This window comes from Poecilia latipinna, unplaced genomic scaffold (assembly GCF_001443285.1).
Source record: "Poecilia latipinna isolate Pla-1442-1.1 unplaced genomic scaffold, P_latipinna-1.0 Scaffold1863, whole genome shotgun sequence".
Lineage (NCBI taxonomy): Eukaryota > Metazoa > Chordata > Actinopteri > Cyprinodontiformes > Poeciliidae > Poecilia > Poecilia latipinna.
Genome location: NW_015114479.1, coordinates 36,321 through 59,148, shown reverse-complemented (window position 1 = coordinate 59,148; position 22,828 = coordinate 36,321). Strand labels below are relative to the sequence as shown.

General features: G+C 36.2%; 1 protein-coding gene across 1 annotated transcript in view; it reads left to right on the top strand.

Annotated features, from left to right (window-relative positions):
• The window catches only part of lmbrd1 (LMBR1 domain containing 1), a 59,023-nt gene that overhangs the window by 4,744 nt on the left and 31,451 nt on the right, over window positions 1-22,828 (top strand). Inside the window, exons 4-7 of the mRNA XM_015014937.1 lie at window positions 7,567-7,664; window positions 10,136-10,203; window positions 11,557-11,645; window positions 18,688-18,761. Coding sequence (XP_014870423.1) covers window positions 7,567-7,664; window positions 10,136-10,203; window positions 11,557-11,645; window positions 18,688-18,761 — 329 coding nt within the window. The remainder of the gene's footprint in view (window positions 1-7,566; window positions 7,665-10,135; window positions 10,204-11,556; window positions 11,646-18,687; window positions 18,762-22,828) is intronic.

Below are 22,828 nucleotides of genomic sequence, written 5' to 3'. Positions count from 1 at the left end.
TAGCCAGAGTTCTTCTGTCTTCCACCACCTGCACTGGGTCGAGAGGGGATCCTAGCACAGAGTTGTCCTTCCTGATGAACTCATCTAAACATTTCCTCTCAATGTTTCATAAGCTACGACACCAACTTACTAGCTTTGCTGATGTCAGCTCAGATTCATAGAAGGAGCACCTCCTGCACTCCAAAAGAGTCTGATCGGACCCTTCATGTAAAGAACATCAGCGTTGTTAGTCCAGTCCAGATTATCATTTAGGCCAACACCTAGGTACTTATGAAAGTCCACTGTCTCAATGTCCACTCATTGGTCTCAGTGTGGTGCAAAAATCCTCCACCAGCTGCTTGGTTTTAGCCGAGTTGATCAGGAGGTGGTTCCGCTGGCACCAGTCCACAAAGTTCCGTACTCACCTGTGAAGAGGGTGACTATGGCAGTGTCATAGGAGAACTTTTGTAGATGTCAGCATGGAGACTTAACAGAAAAGTCTGTAGTGTAGTGGGTGAAGAGCAATGGTGCCAGCACCATTCCCTATGACCATTCTGTCAGGAAAAAAAGCCCAGTGTCTTTGCATACTGGCCAGTGAGGTAGTCCAGTATTCACTGGGACAGAGAGTGGTCCACTACTGACAGCTCAAGCTTGTCGCTTAGAAGCCCTGGTGGGATGATGATGAAAGTGCTGGAGAAATCAAAGAGCGTGATCCTCCTCAGGCTCCTGCAGGTGGGTCAGAGCTCAGTTCAGGAAGTAGAAGATAACATCAGCCATCCCAATGCCAGGCTATTAGGTGAACTTCAGCAGGCACCAAGAGGTGTAAATGACTGAGGATGTTTGGGCAGCAGGAGAGACTGGGCTGAGGGAGGGCTGGATGGCTGATCAAACCTGTTTTGTAAGGTTTTCTGTAGAATGTTTAAAAGCTGGTTATTTTTAATAAAATATAATAAATCAGTTTTTTTTTTTTACATTCAACCTGAAACGTTTCAGTGTATTTGCTGTTGTCTCCCATAGGTAACCAATTATTGTAATCTATGTATTTACAGGCTTTTGTATTCATGCTTTACTATGCTTTTCTTGGGACACCAAACTATTCACATTGCCGTAACTTCAACATGTGGGCTGACGGTTTCATCAAGTGTGTAATGATGCTTAGGCTTTTCTGATGTTGATTGTGACTGGTTAGAAACGTAATCTTCTTGTGCAGAAAGTCAGAACAACGAGAGAAATCCTGAAATCACAAACTGGTAATCAAGATTTGTTGATTGTGTTCGTGTCGTTTTGACAGAGTCACAACCATGGTTTTGGCAATAGGTGAAGGGCAAGTGTCATTTTAGAACTCTTGCCTTTCCCACTTGTTGATTTTCTCTTTATTTACAGCCTTCAATAGAAAACATAAAATTACATGCTCCTTACTGGAATTTTTGCTACTTAGTAATGGAATTACAATTAGCAGTGATCTAAAGATTGAATGGTTTATTTTTTAGCTCACATAAAACATGATTGCCTTTTAAATTTATTCCATGCAGGATGTTGTTTGTTTAATATGCTTTTTACAGGCTTACTCCCAAGGTACACTAGTCTTTTATGTTGAAACTAACAGGCAGTTAAAGCAGGGGATTTTTCTTTGATGCAGGTTAGTTCTCTGAAGCATTGGCATATTGTTCCAGTGTTTTTCTCCATGGCTTTTTACTGCATTTTGCATGTTTTCCTGTAGACGCATAGCGACACATAAAGTCTCTTAATGGGTTATAAAACTAAACTAGCTTTTGTTTATTATGGCTCTGTCTTGGGTTTAAGTTTCTATCATTGCCTTTTGTCCCTTTAATTGCAGACGTTATTGTTTTCTACATGTGCTTTGATTTGCCATTGTTGCTTCTTAATGTTGTACGCAACATTTCAGTAAACATCCCATTTTAAAATGTGCTGGTATAAATAAATGTGAGTTAACTTGATTATTCTATATACATCCTCTGATTGCTCTATATACAGTCTGTAAAGTTTTCTTAATCTGCTGTAAACTTTACCGTAATCCGTGTTAATCATCCTGAACATCTGTAATTTTTGCAGCATTTTCATGGTTACGTTTGTGCTCTATGCTGTGAAGCAAAAATATTAAACTGCCTCCACAGCAAAGACACAGTTTCTAAGTGATGATGTGCACTTCAGCATTATTTGTTATTATGTGTTTTTTGCTTTTTATTTGGGCTTAAAACAAAGCCAATTTGCCAGATTCACTCCTGCTATGATTTGAGTCTTTTTTTTTTCCTCATTAATATGTGAGCTTGCTAAATCCACACAACGTAGAGGTGCCAGCTGTCTTTTCCCATCTGATTAAAGTGAACATGGAAGGCTGAAAGTTAAAATACTTGAACTAAAAGTTGTTACTTTTTTGGTTAAACTCGGGAGACAGCTTAAGATGAACAGATTTTAAAAGATATGGCCAAATATTGAAAATGAGATTCCTTTAGTATAAAGTCATAAACACATTCAAAATGTCATATCAATTAAGAACATAGCCTGCAAGCCCCCAGTCCAAAGTTTACTTACCCCCAGCAAGGCTCATCCCTTTATCCCTGTAGGAGAAATTGAGTGGTTAAAAGACAAAAACCTAGCAGGACCAAGCTCTTCCTGCAGAGAAAATCATGTTAAATTTAAATCAATCAGTCAGCACCCTTTATAATACTCCCCCACCTCCAAAAGTTCTGTCCAAATTTGAAAATATCAACCACCCCCACTTCCAAAAAAAGAGAACAGAAATGTGCATGTGACATGCGCATTCTATCATTATTTGTGTGATTTATTATTTCATAAGAAATTTGCCTTCTAATCAAGGCAAAAAACCCTGAATCTTTTTACAAGTTCACAATAGTCTGATTTAGATTTTATTCTACTTTGGAAAATATTTGTCAAGGTTAGGATTTATGTGCTGCCTTAATGGAAAAGATGAAATAAATGTCATTATGACCCTGTAAGTCTATTTTTTCCCCACACCTTTTAAATTTTGTACAAAATCTGACATCATTTTGACTTTTTTTTTTTTGTCGTTTTTTTAGAAGCATCACTTTGATATTTGCCAGTAGGTGGAGACCAACTTCCATGTCAAGTTATGCACAGCTTTATTTCCAATCAAGCATTTAAGGTTAAGTTTTCCTCCAGGACACAGCTGTGTCCATTTGTATTTCACAAACAGTGTAATTACAGGGTTGACATAGAGTTTTATACGTCCTCTGGTGAAACATGCTTCCCTCCAGAGTCAACTGATTTGCATTCACTGGCGATCACAGTTAATAAGCATGTGAATGCTCAGTGATTTGAAGAGCTTTTGGCATAATTCACTTACTCTTTGAATTCACATATTGTTTCAGACCGTAGTCTTTCAATTATGTCTTGCAATTTAATGTTTTGTGCATGAACAAAATAATATAAATGATGGATTTTTTTTTTTCAGCAACATTCTCTTCTGTTTCATAATTAGCTACAAGAGTTAGGACTAAAGATGTTTTCATCAGGACTCTATTCTTCATTTTTACCATCAGTCCCTTCGACCAGGGACATCTCAGGTTGTTATTCTCAGTTGAGATGACAGCTGGGGACATTTTTCAAACTTAAGCTTCCTAAGAAATAAAAACAATGTCAACATTTTCAGTAGAAAATTCAAAACCCTTAGTAAACAAAAATAAAATCAACAACTTGATTTCTAACAATGTCTAATGATGCTGTAGCGAATTACCCTTTCAAAAGCTATTATTCAGATCCTCTATGAAATGCGGTTGGGTAAATTTTTTTCTTAGCTAATGTGTCATTCAATGTTCTTGAAGAGCCTGCCGTCCATACACACACTAACTATGGGTTCCACTCATAATTTCATGACAATAACTGTCTTTCTCCTGCTAGTTTTTCTACTGACCTTCGTTTTGATACTTGGTATTACACTACACAGATGTTGAGGTGTTTTCAGCTTAAATGTGAATGCATAGCTGTTGAGTTGGAAAGCAGATTCCCATTTTGCTTTCTGAAGATGTGACTGGAGTTGAAGCATGTGGAGACAGCAGAACTTATTTGATTTCAAAGTGAATGATGCGCAATGAGAACATTATAAAGTATTTTTAGCCAGTTATTGATGATTTGTTGATTGTGCATACATATCGTGAGTATCTCGTGGTGTATGTTCAACTTATGAGCACACGATTGATCAAAGACATGAATCAGCTGCGAGAAAAACCTAAAGAATTCTTAATTCCGTATAACAAATCTATTTTTTTTATTTAATAAATTGAATATCAAACAAATGCCAGTGGAACAGGTATCTAAATTTAACTTGACATTGGGGGTGACTGTCTGCTACAGAGATGCCCACATCCTTTTATACAACATGCTTTTGTGATCTAGCATAAAAGGTTAGCTTTCAAGCTTGAGGTTTGTCCACTTTTACATTTCCTCTGACTTTTCAGTACTTCAAAGCAGTGGTGCATAAGACCCTTAAGCAACAGGGCAAAATACCCTGGGCCTCCTGAATAAATCATTGGCTTTCTCTTTGCCTTGTCTCAAAGCCATTTAAGAAAAGTAGCGAGACAGGAGGCAGTCCTTGTGCACACTACAATAACTTTGTTTTTGTCAATAATAATGTGCCTGCCAACATATGTGGACAGATTTCACTGAAAGCAGGTAGCTTTGTGTCTTCAAAGAATTCCTAAAACTACTGAGAATTTTCTGTTTTACTTTGAAGAGCAGCTTTGGGTGATTCAGAGAGGCCTTAAGTAAAAAAAAAAAAAAGACATAGTCAAGCACACCAAAAAATAAAAGGTTATTTTCTGATGATATAATTAAATGCAGTTCAATTCAATTCAGTTTATTTATATTGCACCAATTCACAACAAACATCATGTCTAGGGCTCTTACCAAAATAGTCAGTTTAACCCAGTCATACAAACAGACTCAAGGTAAGTTCATTTCAACTTGATCCTAGTTATCAGACGATGAAGTCAACTTCTGTAATTGCACAAATACATTTTTTTCTTTAATTTCTTTAAAAAAAAATCTCAGGGTGATAAGTTGTGGAAAACATGCTCTTTGTATATTATTATTTTAAAGCTATTTCCATTTTGTTTGTTTTGATACCTGTTTGGGCTCAGTGACTTCTCAAGGCTCCATATTATGACTACAGATCAAACTGCAGTGCTGCTTACCTCCAGCTATTAGACATTATTAAGTGGAGTAATATCAAATCTCCTTGAGGCTGACTAAGGTTACATAAAACGATTTCTAAAATCTTTACATGTCAAAGCAGTAGCAAAACATCCAGCTTGGTAAGACAAGACAGAAGGTAGAAATTGCAAGGGTGAAATCAAAAATGTATTTAATATAAAGGGCTATTACTTTATTGTGTAAAACATCTTGTGTGTCATTTTGTATTTTGAAAGAAATTGTAATAAAGAAAATACAAATATTTTTCAACAAGCCATGTAAATTAATGATTATATTATTGCATTTTTTTTCTTTTCAAAAATAATTAAACACAGAGAACTGTATAACATCCGCTTGTTATTTCAGTAGATTTCAATCTATATAATACACAAACACAGAACCTAAATAAAAAGGTTAAGGGGATTCAATTATTTAGCAGTGCTATTCTGTCAAAGGGATAAATGGGCTACGTTTTAATAGTGATAATGCATTTTTTCCGGTAGATGATCTGCATATAGAGTAATGACCGATTCATAATAATTCAATATGACCTACTCTCTTTGTATGTTAATATTCATGGTGTTATGATTAATTTTACTCAGTACTTTAACCTGCAGGCATACATCAGCAGCTGCATACTGAGCATAGTTTGCGTTTATTGGCTCTTGGCATCATCCGCGACTCGGTTTGTCTGGCTGAAAATGAGTGCTAATGGATACATTGGTGAAGCAATGAGCATGTGCATATTGAAAGCAATGCCCTGTCACGATCACAGCTGGCAAAAGGCAAACCTTCTATAACGGCAACATTCATTTTCCTGCAGCAGAGAGAGAACCTTTTTTCTGAAAATGGTTCATTTTGGAGAGAGAGGTGTTTCTACATGCCTGGAGCGCACTTTTTTTTTGTCATTAGTGTGGCTGCTTTGTTGAAGTATGCTACTGATCAAAAATATTAAGCAGTCGTTAAAATGATTTTACTTGTTTGTCTCTTTTTCTCCGTGGTTTTATTTTTCATGTGTTGGACTCATATTCAGGACTGAAACTGATTACACTATTAAGTTGAAAGCATGTATATCCTTTGTAAATGTCTTACAAAATAAACAGTTTGAATCGTTTTGATCTTATTTGAGACTTGTGGCCAAATGGTAAAGCTGAGATCGCGTTAATATCTGTAAAACCCGTCCTTATAAAAGCTGTTAAAGTTTCAAGGAAAGAGAAAGCGGCGCTGTAACTTGTTTGCATTCATTTGCATTTGTTTTTATTGCTTCTCGTGCTAATGATTCACATTATCACCTCGGGGTGTTGAGCAAACCATGCCAAGTGGCTGATTACGTCTTTGTGACATGCTTTTCAGAGAGTTATTTTTGGATTGTCTGGACTGTCTTCCTTGACATCAGTTTGCTGCAAGACAAAAACGCCCCCATCTTAAAATGGCATTCTTCTATGAATGTTTTCTCTTGGTTTATTGCATCCACTTAATATAATAGGTCACCAATTTCAGTGGAGGGAAGCTGTTTTTTTTTGTTTTTTTTCCTCTGCTGCAGAGAACTTTTTCTTTTGCTATAGTAATGGTCACCTCTGACGTGGAGATGGATACTATCTGCTTTGTCAAATAGGATTAAACAGTATTAATCCCTGCACTGGCAGGCTAGGTCCTTCACCACACGCTTTTTAGGACTAGACAGTCTTCTGGTCTAAACCACATTGGATTTTTTTGTTTGTTTTTTTCAAATTGTTAACAGATGCAGACATACTCATCTTACCAACAGCATATGATCTGAATAACAGAGAAGGGGATTTGTATTAGACTGGCAATTTATTTCAGTATGAATCTCAATTTGTTTCTCATTATATTGAGTAAATGGGTGAAGTCAGGTTTTCTCTCACAAACCTTTTGTTTGTAGGGTGTTTCCAATTCATAGTTTGCAATGGTAAGTCAGCTCCTAACTAATATATAATATTTCCAGCAACCTAGGCAGTCATATTTCAGACTGCACTTAGCATCTGGTTTTTGTCAAGGCTATCAAAAAAATAAGACCTTTATATATATATATATATATATATATATATATATATATATATATATATATATATATATATATATATATATATATATAAACATCAGCGTACTTTATAAAACTATTTCCAAGGGGAATACTTCCTGCTTTAAGTTGTAGTATATTAAAGTTATCTGACTGTCGGATAGCTTTGCAATTTGCCAGATGTTTTTCAATAGATCTAAACACTGCAGCTGGTATGTTAAATGGGTATGTGGCTGTAATAAAGATCTTAATGACATAATTTACCACTTGAAAAGGAAACTGGCATTTAGTTTTAGTAAATTTTATTTGAAAAATATATTGTGACTAATTTTTACCCTTTCTTTGTATCCCTGTAGCTCTCTACTCCATAATACTATTCTGTGTCTTCCTCTGGATCCCCTTTGTTTACTTCTACTATGAAGAAAAGGATGACAACAATGTAAACAAATGTTCGGTAAGAATATGCCTTTGTTTCCCTGCATGCAGCACTGCAGTTCACTTATAGGTCGTTTTCAGGAATACATTTTTTTTTTTGTCATTCTACCAGATCTGATCAAAAATTATTAACATCCCCGAATTTCTGGCAACATTCAGACATAATCTTGGATCCTCAGTCCACTGGTTTGGAATTTTAATTTCATAACGTTTAACCCATTTGTCTCTTAAAAGGTTCACCCTAAGTTTACAGGGCAGCACATTTTGTATTGTTTTCTACCTCAGTACTCAAAGTTGCTTATCAACGAAGTGACAGGCATTCTTGCAATTTTGCAAAGTTTTTATAGAATGCTACACACAACCCCTCTGTGTGGAAAGAGAAAGGCCGACTGACAACTGTCCATACCTACCAATACTCATGTTGACTGAATCCAACTTTTCTTTACGAGCTCCTGTTTCGATACATGAAATAACAGCATTTAAAATTTTTCTTCTTTTTTGGTCTAGTTTCTAATTAATAATCTACTATATAAGCCAAGTCAATTCCATACCAAGTATTTCAGAGAGTAGACTGTAAGTCAGACTCCATATTTTAGTTTAAACTGTGTCTATCATCTTATATTCATCATGAGCATAACTTGCATAGCTAGGTCAGACAAAGGTCAGAATTTCCAAATTCAGCATGTTTTAAAACAGACAAATGGTGAGAACTCAACAGGATGAAACACAGCAACGTTGCCATACTAATTTCAATCTTCCTGTTATCTCTTTTAAACAGGCTCTCTGTCAGCCTGAATAAACCAGAGATGAGTCGAATCAAGTCATAGAAAATATAGTTTTTGTTCATAATTAGTTTCATACATCATACATTTTTTAAAGTGAGATGTCAATCCCAGTTCTGAGTTCCAACATCCGAGGTAAATAGAACGCAGCAAAAGCCCGACTAGTGGGAGCAGTAATTTACCACACTTATCTCAACAAGAGGTAATGATGTCCACTGCTTTATGATTTAGGATGATTACTTATTTTGTTTATTTTTAATGAGAGCATCTATATCGCTCATTTACCTCATAGTCTGCCTATAAAACCCTCTCTTACAGAGGAGAGGTTGGAGTTTCAGTAGGTGGGTGCTTCACCAAATCTTTCACACAGTGGATAAAAGGATAAGTTTGTTTTCTGTGAATAGTAGTAACTCACCTTTGGCCATGATTTCTAGTTTTTAATCCCGTTCAGAAAAAAACTAAACATGTTGAGTAGGTTTTTTTTTTTTTTTTGGTTGTTTTTGCATGTGTGATTTTGAATTGAAAGTCCCCTCGCTTGCAAAAAAAAAAAAAGCAGTTGGCAGTTAAAAAAAAAATTACTTTCAATTGCATTGACTTCTAGTCCTCGTTAGAATTTTTTTAAAGCCTCCTTACTAAGTTATTATAAACATTACTGGAATTTCTGCTTGTTTTGGTAACTCAAAAATCAATGTGCATCCCTAATGCATAATATTCCAACCTTAAGAAGAATTGCTTAATGTGACATTATTAGGTTTTGCACAGTGTAAGACTAGATGACTGCTTACTTGTATGGCTTTTTGTTTAAAGTTTAAGAAATAGTACATTAATAGCCACAGGTAATTCTGATTTGCAGCTATCAGGATTATCTGTGCCTAATACTGACTTTGTTCACTTTACTAAATACAGTTTAAGTTTGAGATTTTTTGTTTGCATAATTTTCAAGTATCTCTTTGTAAATAAATTCCAGGAAATTAACTATGTCATGCAGTTTTTTTTAAGCACTTGAGAGCAAAACGAAAATAAGAATTTGCAACATGATTACAAGAAGAAACAACACAGGGCTGTCAAAAGACCAAGAAGACTGAACTGTGAAAAAGACCCGAGAACATTGAGACATTTAGTAAACGTTTCATGACAGCAGTCTACATTGCTTTCGATGCCTCAGTTGAAAACAATTTGCCCATCATGTGGAGCAAAATTTAAGGCAGATGGATCAAAACCAGGTAATAGTTTGACTAAAATTCACTGTGATGGAAACATGTTGTTCAACCTTGTGCCACCTTATTCGGTCGTCTGTTTTAGGTCCTTTTTATTTTAATTTTGCAGATGACATTTGTTTTAAACGCCTCTCTCTGGAAGTTTTTTTCGAGTGAGTGATGGTACAAATCAGTAATTAGTGAGCATGATCCATCAGCCACCGCAATGTACTGCTCTCCTTGCCATGTGTCAGTTTTAAGCTGAGCGAGGCACTTTCTCGCAAAGATAAGAAGGTCTTTTGTATCGGAACTTTAAAAAGCACCTTGAATGGCGCGGGATGTGAAATGCTATCTCCGCAAAGTCACACTGGATCTACGCCCACTTTGTCTTGCACACACTTGCTGTAGTCCTTATCTCAATGCAGTCTGAGCTTCTTATCATATTCACAGTGAATAATAATATTTCACTTCATGACCACGATTGACCAATTTAATTATTTCTTACATTACAGCAAGTGAAAAATGCTCTGAAGTACACGGTTGGATTTGTCCTCGTCTGCGTGGCGCTCCTTTTAATTGGGTGAGTTTTAGACTCGAATTGCTTCTTCTGCTTCACTACACAACAGGTAAAAGGGGTGTGAATGCATTATTGTATTGATAATGAGAAGAAAACCCTTTCAAACAACTAAAGCAATATTTGTCTGCCCACAGTAAAACATCAAGAGGGGCGAAAAAAAAAACACCTCTGTTTACAAAAAGGCATATTTCGTAGATAGGAGTCTAACCTCAGTTATGTAAATCCTCATACCCAAATCACCTTCAGAGGGAGTATCAGACCTTCCCCCTGTGTTGATCTATATTGAATTAAGAAATGCAGTATGTACTGGCGCACATATTCAGTCATGTTCTATTTATCTTCAAATTTTACACAGGTTGCTTTCAGTAACACCAGGGAAACTTAATGGATTTCTTTGGGAGCTGTGACAGCAACATAGCTAGAGTCCAACCTGTGCGATTGAATGTGCTCTCTGAACCATAAAATGGGACTTTGAAGGAAAGCTTATTTGCTTTGAGAAAATAAAGAGCACATGGCTATACTGTCTCACACTTAGAAGTTTAGAAGATGCAATGTAGAGCCAAGTCGTATAAATGCTCTTCTACTAAATAAACTGCAACTGTTGCCGCTTTATCCTGTCGGTGGTTGGTTTATTTGCTCTGAATTCTGATTGCGATGCTGAAATACCAAGAGGTCAGTGTCCAGTCAGTCGGTATTTAGTTGAAGTTACAAGGTCGGACAGCTGGACACAAGTTTCGTTTTAATACAAGTCTAGAGATCTTGGTGTTTTAAAAATGTAAATCTACTTTATAGGAGTTTGAAAAAAAAACATGGTCAGTAATGGTCAGATGTTTTTTTTTTTTTTTTGCTCAATCATTCTACACCAGGTAAAATAAGTGTGGAACACATCATACTTTTTTTTTTAGTGGAGCATGAAATTTACACCATTGTAAAAAAAAAAAAAAAGAAAAATCCTAAAACAAAAGTCCATAATTTATTTGTAAGAAATTGAAATGTCATAGATAATAAGTATTAAACACAGAAATAAAATAAACCATTGTCCTGTTTAACGGACCTAAACAGGTCCGTTAAACCTGTACTACAAGTACTACAAGTACAATGTAGTACTTGTGCCCATTGGAAGTACTACAATGGGCACAAAAAACTGAAAAACACATTGAAATTACTTATCAGTTATCTACACGCTCCAAAATCCACAGCATATTTTCTGGGTGAAAGCTTTGTTTTCTTGTGGCTCCCTTAATGGGTTTCAGCTGTCAGTGCGTAGGATTCCTTTGAATTTTCAAATTATGAAAAGTGTATTAATATTCAAAGAGGAGCGGTCTTTTTTTTTATTTATTATTTTTATTTTTTCAGAGCATTTGTTCCACTCGAGACCCCACCTGGACAAAATTCCACTCAGTGGGAGAAAGTGCAGTACCTTTTTGAAGAGCTTGGCAGTCGCCGTAAGTACAGCCGCTATGAAACACACTTCCTGTAATTTTCAGCAAAACCTGAATTTTAAATATCTTCTGTTTGTTATAATTACCCTTGAAGCCCATTTATAGTTCAAATAAATTTTTCAACTTGACACCTTTTATTTCTTTATGCATTCATCATTTACTGTCTCATATTTTTCCTCAACTGCTACACAGCCTTATTGGTTCTTGTTATTTTTAGGATTTATAGAAATAGTTTGACTTTTGTGGCTTTTTCCAGTTTCTCTGTATGAACTGTAATTAATTTAATTTTAGTTTATGTCCTGTGAGCGCTTTATTGAGTATTTATATAAGGAGCAGAGGTGTGAGTCGGTGTTCTGTCTGCAACATTTTAGTAGTGTGGATGGCTGGCATTCACAACCGTGTGTTTCCTAGAAAATCATTACCTTAATGATGACACTTCTGAAAGTCTGCCAATATTTAAAAAAAAAAAAGTTTCATGAAAAAGACTGAAGGCTCAAATGGGTAAAGCAACACAGCTTTACAGAACCAGAGTACAATTACATTCTTATCATCTTCAGAGCCCACAGCCTTCCTGTTATCTGCTTTAACTCACGGTCTCTCTTAGTCTGAACGAGCCAGACGTATCTCAATAAGTCATAAAAAAATACAGTGTTCTATCCTTGATTGAGGGTGAGAGTTGAAATTGAACAATCAGAGCAACTTTGCTTCAATGCCTTCGACTTGATTGGGTCTGCTTTACTATTATGCCTTGTTTAGAAGTATCAGTTTAAAGAAACAGGACATGTGACCCGGTAGAAAATGCAGTTTCTTTGTAATGAGCGTTCCTTACCTTTTGTAGATTCTCAGAAATCATTATGAAATATCTCAGTGATACTAAAATTGGTGAACTTTCTTCTTTCTTCAGCAGCTACTTCCACATCAAAGAGAGTGAATGTTGTTTGCACTGTCTATGAGTAACAAAAAGTGGATTTCTATAAATTGTCAGATTTTCATCATCATGATTTCACAGTGCATTTTAATTAAGACTAAAAAAACATAATTTAATCATTAAGTTCTTTATTGATTACTACGGGATGTTTCTTGTTCAGTCATAACTGCTTGTCATCTTACCACATTTAAGTCATTTATTTTCTTTTTATTTGCACCTGTTAAGAACTGCAACTAACCCTTATTAAATCTCCATATAAAATATTATAGCAGGAATTTCCCCACAATTAATGCTTTTTTGGGCAGATTTAATCACAATTACTTCTAATGCGAACATCTTCAGTTTTGATGTTTGTCCAATATCACTGTTTACTGTCAAATTTGTTTTCCTTTAGCTAAACGTCATATTTTAACTGAAATGACTCCTCTCTTGTGTTCACAAATCAGAGTGAAAAAGACCATCTGGTGTAGGTTCTAGGCTCTTGACCTCTGGTCAATGCGACCATTTAATTCAGCAATCAACGGCTTTATAAACATTGTGCCAACAACAAAAACAATTCTTAAAAAGGGTACAGTAATTTAATAAATACTAAATTAAGTATTTTATGCATTGTCATATACAATACAATATATTCTGGAACAAATGCATACATATAAAATGCATATGCATTTTCCCCAGTTTGTTTTTTTTTCAAATTTTCCAGCATAAATTACATCATAAAATCTTTAGGAAATAGCTTTTCCCCATCACACTAAAACACACATCTTCACTTTTTCCTTAGAATTAGGCCTTTTACTGTTTCAGTGCTAGTGCAGGAACTTTAGCCAGTATGGATTACTAACAGTTGCGTGGCATGTTGCCATATGGGGACCAAAGAGAAAGTTGAACCATCTGCCTCTGTGCTTAATTGTGACCTCCTAAGCGATGTCCCTAACCTTCCTCCATTGGTGCAACGGGGGAAATTGCTGGGCTGCAGAGGAAATTTGAGCATCATCCTTTTTTCTAATTCCCAGATTCTTCTTTTTTGTCCAGATGGGAAGTTAATTGTGTGAAGAAAAAACACTTTGGCCACATAACTCTCCTGACTTTTCTGCAACAACAGTTCATTAAAGCTGCTGCATCTTTTAATAGTTATAACATTACACTTGTTAAACCAGTGTTCCTTGAATGTTTTACAGATCAGTACTGCAGCTCTTGATTTCTTATTCAGGACCAGGACAGTATAGTTTTCTAATTTTCTAATTTTTGGCTTTGCCTTGGGGAAGTACCTGAGGCTGGCTTGTAACATTTAACTTTTTCTTTTAATTAGCGTAGAGAAGAACAGCTTCGCTTGACTGCACATACAGACACACAAAATTATGTTGCCATATTTCTACGGGAAAATCTATCTATGAAACTAATTTGACCCATTTTTGCTTTTTTTTTTTTTGACTGACAAAATTGCAGAACTATGATAAACTGTTGGATTTTAAACATTATTGTCCATTGAATATCACTTTTCTGTATTCTACTGGGAGAACTTAACCTGGTCAGATAATAATCAGATCGAATCAGACATCTTTTGGAGGCAAGCCCAGTGCAGAGACCCTGCCCCAGAATCTTCAGAACCCATGAAACATATTGTTAATGTCCCAGCACCAGACGCCCTCTGCTACAAAGCTCTGTATGCTGAATTTGGTCACCTTTGGACGGACGGTCGGACTAATCATCACCACTGACGTCTACACAGTTGTTTAACTGCAGACAATTGGCTTTCACTGTCTCAAATCAGTTACCAAAATGACATGACATTGTTTAGATAATTCAATGCAAGACGGTGGGTCAGTTCTTGTGTTTGTTTTGGTTTTTAGTTTTTTTATGAATAACATATTGATGTTATGAATCTGTCATTAACTTCCAGTTCCAGTTTTCATATGTTATAAACCATCCAAACTCATTCATTATATTTTAAGAAGTAGTCCACATCCGCATTGCTGTGCAGCTTACCACTGCGAAAGTTTCTCGGTCCTTTTCCAGCTTTTTGCGGCTTTACTTGCGCTGCGGTTTATCATAGTCTGCGTGCCAACATATGGCTGCCTTTGTAGCTGCTTTTGATGATTCTGTCATTTCGCCGAAATTCCACTGATGTAGAGCGCCAGAGCTAAAGGAGCTTCCTGAAAGAACACCTTCGTGCATGAGGCTCATACATGAACGCAAGCCTGAAGGGCTATATGTGGAGAGAGATAAGAGCTTTCTCATTCCACTGGTTTTTGAATTGACACTATACAGATGTGGAAGCATAACCAATAATGGACAATATTTCCTGCGTATAATCCCTGGAAAATCTGCTTGAGAAACGAAGAAGACTGGCAGCAAACATCCATCCTTCGCTTTGTGTCGAGCCTATGTGCAGAATGTTCTCTCTACAGAACATGAGGCTATTGTCTTTTTCACTAAGCACACCACCAAACAAAGGAAGTAAGACTGCAATGAAACACCCGGGAATCAGAAACAGGTATTCAAATGTTAATGTTCAGCCAGGCTGTCAGACTTCAAAGTTTTCTTATTGCATAGAATGAGGACAACATATATATTATATCACACTTTTTTGCCCTTGTGCTGATGCATGTGAACTGTCTCTAGAAGAATGTGATTAATGATGTAAACAGCACACATTATACATGCCCTGAATACTGACTTAATTTTGCAATTGAAATGCTGCTGTCAAGGAGATAGACAAGGAGAGACCCACCTATGACCATGGTGACAGGTGGTCTGGGCTTTATGAAGTTGCTGTTGAGTGGATGAGGGATATTTATAAATGGACAAATGTGTGGCTTTTTACTTAGAATACTATGACAGGTGGGATCTTGACAGGGGAGTGAGGCAATCACTCTCCTCATCAATCCCTGTCTTCTAACTTTATCTCTGGCAGCTGGCCTGACACCTACTGTTATGCTTTCCTGATAGGTGGTCCTCTTTCTCTCTCGTGGGTTACACACATTAACTCAACCTACATAAGCTGAAAAACCAAGCTGTTTGAACACCTATTGTGTAAAGCATTATATCTAAGGGGAATGTGATTACTAATATCATCTGTCCTTGTCTAAAAGGACGGAATATATAAGTTACAAGAGTGTTTACCTCAAATCCCCTGGTAGTTTTTAGGGCTTTCATTTCATATTTCTGACCTAAATTAATTGCTATGGTGTACTGCAGCAATTCAAAAGTCCCGTTTGTAAATTTAACATCTTGAAAGAGGGATTCTAGATATAAAACAATGTCATTTTAACCTAAGTATAATATTTGTATGCCTTTCAATTCAAATTAATTCTCATTTGCAACATTGCAACATCATTACTGTAATGAAATTCTCTAATTATTATTGCGCAGTAAAGTTAATTTTGTAAGAAAAAATAATAGTCAATTGGCATTCCATAATCAATGGAAAACAATTAAAGAAGGCATTATAAATAATATTGTGGGAAACAGTATACTTCAAAGTCTTAGTACTTTTTTACTCTGAATACATTAAGCCTGAAGAGGCTGCAGGAAAACTCAGATGTTCAGTTTTTCAGGCAGTTTAATATCCTGATGGCTCGTGGATAGAAAGTGTTCTTAAATTTGCTGGTGCATGTCGGTATGCTTCTGCGCCTACTGCCTGACTGGAGAAGAGAAGCATGAACAGCGTGTAGCTGGGATGGCAGAGGTCAGAGATGATCTTGTCCGCCTTTCTTCTACAGTCCAGACTGTGAAGTTGCTGGAAGGCTGGCAGTTCAGTCCTGGTAATGCGTTGTGCCAATCTAATCACCTTTTGTAAAGCCTTTGCTGTCCGGAGCATTACAACTGCCGTACCTGGCTGTGACATGCCCTGCCTGAAAAATCTCATCTGGCAGACCACCTTTCATCTGCCTGTCAGGAGGCCCAAGACTCTGTCTCCAAAAGAAGTAACGTTTAGCAAATCCCGTAGCTCATTGATGAGTAAGGCTGTAACAATATAACCAGACTACGCCATGAGGTGATTCACACAATCTATGTTTGGCTAGTCCAGTTATTTTGCTTGTGGTTTGTCTAATTCCATAGTGGCCCTCATGTCATGTGTTGTGCTTTTACGAATAGAATAAAAGTTTTTGAATCACATACTGTACTTTAAAGATACCCAGATCAGGGTAGAAATGACCAGTTTGGGTTTAATGAGGGAGTGTGGTGCACTGCTTTTTGGATCTTTGTGACATGAGTAAAAATGTCAGAAACTCTTTAAAATGATAGAGAAAGCAGCACAACTCGGCACTATCGCCGACACAGATTCTAACTCCTGTGTTAGAATCTGTGTTAAACCTCGGCTAAAGGTAAGCCGAGGTTTTCCCAATCATTTGCATCATGTCTGTCACCGTTTTTGTTTTTCTACCGGGAGGTCAAAGTACTGCTAGATAAAAAAATGTAAAAGCAGCAGGTGCTTCATTAACGGTTTTACAACAGTTCTATGGCTCAGTCCAGCTAAAACTTCTTATTAGTTTACTCTGTCAATCAAAAGGGTAACTCAAGAACAACTTCCTTTATTTTTTCACAATGTGACTCTCAAACACAGATACAGAAAGCCTGAAAGTATAACACACTCATCGTCTTGTCTGGTGCATACAGTGGTTCTTCACCAGAAGATGACTGCTGCTAGCCATAAAAATCTAGCACTTCCTGAGACTTTGGTGAGCAATACTGTGAGATCTTGTACCGCACTATGTTGTTGGACTCCAGATTTCACCCTGGGTGAAATATTACTATTAAGAGCAGAGCTGTGACTATCAAATCATCTGTGGACCAGTTTAACCAAAAAAAGCAGTTTGTGCAGAAAGTATGATCTAGGCTTTCATAAATCTTACATAAATCAAAGTATTAAGCCTTTGTAATACTTATGTTTCTTAATTGTTTTGGTGATCGCACTAGCTTATTAAATATGTTCATCTTTTCAGTAGCTATAGCAAAGCTCAAGTGAACTACATTTATATAGGATTTTTCAAGTCCTGCTCACATTGTATGCACACACATTCATGCAATGTCTTCCACATTGATGCTCCCCACACAACATGGTTCAGGAGTTGAGCTAAAATCTAAATTGTATGCTTACATGTACAATTGTGAAAGTATTCACCCCCACTGCCATGTTTTGTGTTTTGCTGCCTCACAACACTGAAGTAAAATTATTTTTTTTGTAGGATTTGCATAATTTCATTTACATTTAACAGTTAACATTTTGTATTATTTTTATTGTGAAGCAAACAACAAACAGGACAAAATAACAAACCACTTCTGTGTGCATACCTGTTCACCCCGTCTAAATTTGGTATTTTGTAGAACCTTCTGTCGAAATCATAGCTGAAGTTTGCTTTGGATAAATCCTTATGAGCTCGCCACATCTTACCACTGGGATTTTTGCCCATTCCTCAAAGCAAAGCCTTCCACTTAAATGGTTTCCGCTGGTGACCAACAGTTTTTAAGTCTGACCACAGATTCTCAATAGGGTTGACATTTTGCCTTTGACATTCCAGTGCGTATCCGGGTGATGTTTCCCGTTAAACCGCTCTCGTGCTGCTTTAGCAGTATGCTTTGACGGACCATCGACCCAGCCCCAAATCACTGAGAGACTGAAACAAGTTTTGCTCAAAAATATCCCTGTATTTATTACCATGCATCTTCCCTGCGATCTAATCAGTTTTCCAGTCCATTCTGATGAAAAACATTGCCACAGAATAATGGTGCCACCACCATGATTTACTTTGGAGATGGTACTCTTGGGGCGATAAAATGTCTTAATTTTGCACCAGACATAGTGGTGTCATTGGTGGCCAAAGAGTTCAATTAAAAAAAATATTATTCTACTGAAACATAATACTAAGTTTAATTACTAGCATCTTTTAAGGTTAAAAAACACAGTTAAGCATATTAGTCAGACATAGTAAAACATCTTTATTTTCTATTTAAACATGCAACTGGCTGTTGATTAACATTCACGCCGGTAAAGAAAGACCTTTTTAAAGTACGACGAAAATGTACAACAAAAATTAGCCTTTTGATGTGAGATGTATTAAGATTTTCCTCTCAATGCTTAGAGAGAATCTACAATGGTTTCCTTTTCTCTTACAGATGGTCTTCCTGCTCTATCCTTCTCGATCAGCTCTTTGACCTTGATTGGTATGTTGGCAGTGATCACTTACACGGTGAGTTGAGATCTATTAGAGTATTTTTTATTTGATTTTTTTTTTCGTAATTCTTAATCAGAATGGAAAGAAAGAGTTCAAAATCTTTACAATCTTGTGACTTTGATTTTTCTTAAATAGACTTTACAAAATAAATGAAAATGTCTTTGCGAGACATTATTTTACTAGTTATATCTGTGTTTATCGTATGTTATTCATGCTCTTTGTCTTTGTGATATAGTTGTGATTGAGAGGCTTTAATGGCAAGACTTCGTCATTTTAAAGCTCTGACATTCAATCATTCAAAATACTCAGACTGCTGTCACTTCACCTGAACACCTGAGACTCTTCGTGATGTATTGGAGCTTATCAACCACTTATTTGCTGTCTATTTATATACATAGATCTCCCTCAGTGCACATTAATAAATGCCTTGATCCCCATGGCATTTTTCTTTTTCTTTTTTTTTTGAGATCAGAAATCATTGACTATTTAATGGTGTCCATTTTTCATAGCATTATCTTTATAACTGGAATGTGAATATTCCCCAAAGCTGATGTTTCTGATGTTAGAGCCACATAATGTGTAATGGTTTCTGCTGCAGAAAGACGCATGCAGAAAAAAAAAAAAAAAAGTGACAGCCAACTCCAATCTATCCAGTTTCTGTTGAGCTCAAAGAGTCCTGTTTGACAAATTGTACAGCCATACAACAGATTGTGGAACTGTTGATGAATAAAACACTAAGTAGCCAAGTAAATTGTAAAACCAATCTCCCATTAGGACATACAATTAGTCTCAGCTGGGATTTTCTTCACTGTTTTCAGATGCCTTTCACAGTTCTCTATAGAGTAGATAATTACCTAGTTCAATCGGGCAGTGGTACAGGGCTCAGATTTGCGCTGACCGGTGTTGCTATGGACCTGGTGAATGCTCTGTGGAAATCAAGATTCCCACAGTGTCTTTGTTTTTGATCATCTTGTTTTTTGAAGTCAGTCAGAAAAAATAAGCCCTTCAGGCTGCTGCTGCAAGTAGCCTTCTCTTTTCTTTTTTTTTTTTTTTGGTTGTCACTGGCTGCAGACGCCACTGTGTATCATTTTATTGTCTGCATTTGGTCTTTATTCTGAAAGAAAAAAAAATATATACATTAGTGACATTCAACCCAAATTTGCGATGATCTGTAAAGCTTAATATTATTTAAAACATATTTACACTGCACCCAGCAATCTTAATTGTGTATTACAACCTCATCTGCTTGTTTTTAGCAGGGATCTAGCTTTGTCCCCATGTAATGTAAAGAGTGTAAAACATGACAACGTTGTGCTGTGTACATAACGCTGTCAAAAATCCAAAGTGAAGTAGAGTTATGATGTGTTTGCTTCTTTGAAAATCTACGCTTATGTTAATTGACGTATCTCAGACCAGCTTGTAATAACAGGTATAATTGGGCAGTTTCACCAAAGCAAAGCAAGAAAGATGTGAAACTCCAAATGCATTTATTTTTTATCTTAAATATTTGGTGACCAAGCTTTGATCTATCATGATTATATGTTGTTGCATATAACATATATGAAACATATATGAAAATGAAGGTCCTTTGACCTTCATTTTCCCCAATTAAAGTCTACAAAGTTAGTAGTTAAAAATATATGTTATAGATGCATGTTATCCTTGAGTCCCCATTGATGTACCTTCATTCTGTCTTTTTTTTGTCCTTTCTATGTAAACCAACAGTTACACTGCATATTCAAACACACACAAACTTATGTCTTCCCAAAAAAATTCCCATCACCTTTACTGTTTTAATCCTTCATTTATATTATCTTATTACTTTTTTGAAATAATTCTAGCAGAATAGCAAGTCTCAAGCGATGAGGTAGAAAGATAAAAAGGGCTGCCTTACTATGCCTAATTTTTGTCTTGTAACTTAGTGTTTGACTAACAAAATAGCAACAAACAACAATGATCTAACTGAGACATTTTTACATATACAGTCTGCTGATATGATCAACATAATGAAGCAGGAAAGTGAATAATTTCTTTAAAAACAGAATTAATCTCTACTGAGGGTTTCAAGTTGAAATGGTAATTATCATTTGTCCTGTGAGAGAGTTTCTACATCTTGCTGCAAACCTAATTTGATCAAATTTCTTGTATACTGGAAATAAGGTACTATAAGTACTAATTCATAGTAGTCCTTTTTAAAAACCCCAATCATCATTTTAGGTAAAACTCCCTTTTGGTAAAAATATAGATAAATGCTTATTTTAGAATTATCTATGTCATGGAGACCTTGTATCTCTCTCCCTCTCTTTTCTCTCACTCGCTCTCTTCACAAAATCTTTTACCAACACAGAGCAAAAATAAAATTTTGGGTTTGACAGCCTCGTCAACCTGTAATTGAGCCCCTGCTTGACCATAGATGACCTACAACAAATATGAAACGGCATCAAAATTTTTTTTTTTTTTTTTTTTTGACCACGGTCCTTTTGTGATGCTCATTTTCTTTAGCATATGAACTTTTCAGAATGTCATCGACCTGAATGTTTTTTTTTTTTTTCTTTAACAGGTAAAGGTCATTTGTGTTGAACTTAGAGCCATCTAATGATCAAGTCGCAGATAGCAACTGAATAAATAACCAGTTCCTTTCCAACACTGTAGGAGGATTTAATTAAGATTCGAATAACAATAAAATAAATCTGCATAAAATCTGAAACCTAAGTAGTTGTTTCCGTAAGAAAGGGACCTTGAGCATCCCTGAATGTAAATTCTAAGCTCACAAAAACACAACAGTTTTATTTAACTCACTCTGCTCCACTTCCTCTTCCTTTTGGCTTCACCATCACAAGTATATAAAGCAACAAAGGGGAGGCTTGTGTCGGAAAGCTGTATCCAACTAAATCTCCCTCTTCCCTCTCAGCAGGCAGAGGGATCACTCTCTCTCCGAGTCTCCCTCTTAGCCAACACTCGCATGGAGTCACACACATGCACATTCCTCTCTTCTCTAATAAGGCATTTCTGGCTATTATGGACTGTGGTTGGTGTTAAAATCAATTTAATCAGCGTGCGTCATTATACTTGAACTGGAAATGTGAACTCAGAACGGCAGAAGTCATTTTAGATTTCTACGGTTTAGTTGGACGTTTGAAAGGGGAGGGAAATGTTTCTCGTGGGATCTGGGACAGGTTTTCCTTTTATGAGTGTATTTGATATTCGGGACATGCTCTGGCCTTAAGAGCTTCATGATTCATTGCAGGAGGCGACATTCGCCCATAGCATAGATCCACTGCAGAGACTAATAATAGTGTAGCCTGACTTTGTATCCCATGTGGCTTTCTTAATGCTGCCTTAACACTCAAACTGATAAGTTATTTTACAAAAAAGAATGAAGTAAAATGTTTCAGGGCTTGAAAGGTTGCAGCGTGTTTTGAAATGATCTTCACACAGAATGACAGTTTTATTTTGGCCCAATATAACAGCACTCCTGAAAGTTTGTAAAAGCAATGGAACACAGTAAAAGCATCTGACTGGTGCCTTTAGTTTCATTTCTAATGGATGGCTTTGTTTTCTTTTTTTATTAAACATTCCCTTCATATTTTTTTTTATATAAAAGTGGCTAAATATCTCAGAATTTGAATTACCATTTTATTTTTGGTTACATAACCCATTGTTGTTGTTTTTTTTTCTTTTTTTTTACATTGCTGCTCCTGTCTGTCTCCTTCTGTCTAGCTGCTATTATCATCATTGCTTCCAGTCAAACTAAATAAATAAATTAATTAATTAAAACACCAAGAAAAAGAGAAATACAAATTTAGAAAATGTATTGTGGAGTCCAGATTTTTCTCTACAGCCTGATTTGTTGTTTTAAGAAAAAAATAAATCAGAAATTCAGAGTTAGAGGACACTGCTGTCACATGGGGGCACTGTTAAGCTGTAAATGCATCAGCGTGATATAAGGCAGTGATATCCACACAAAATGGTTGCAGCAAATTCTTCAATAAGCCTTAGCACAATTATAGATTCCACCATTTTAATCTTTTTTTTTTTTTTTTTTTTTTTTTTTCCCCCTGACCAAAAAATTCACCGCCTGG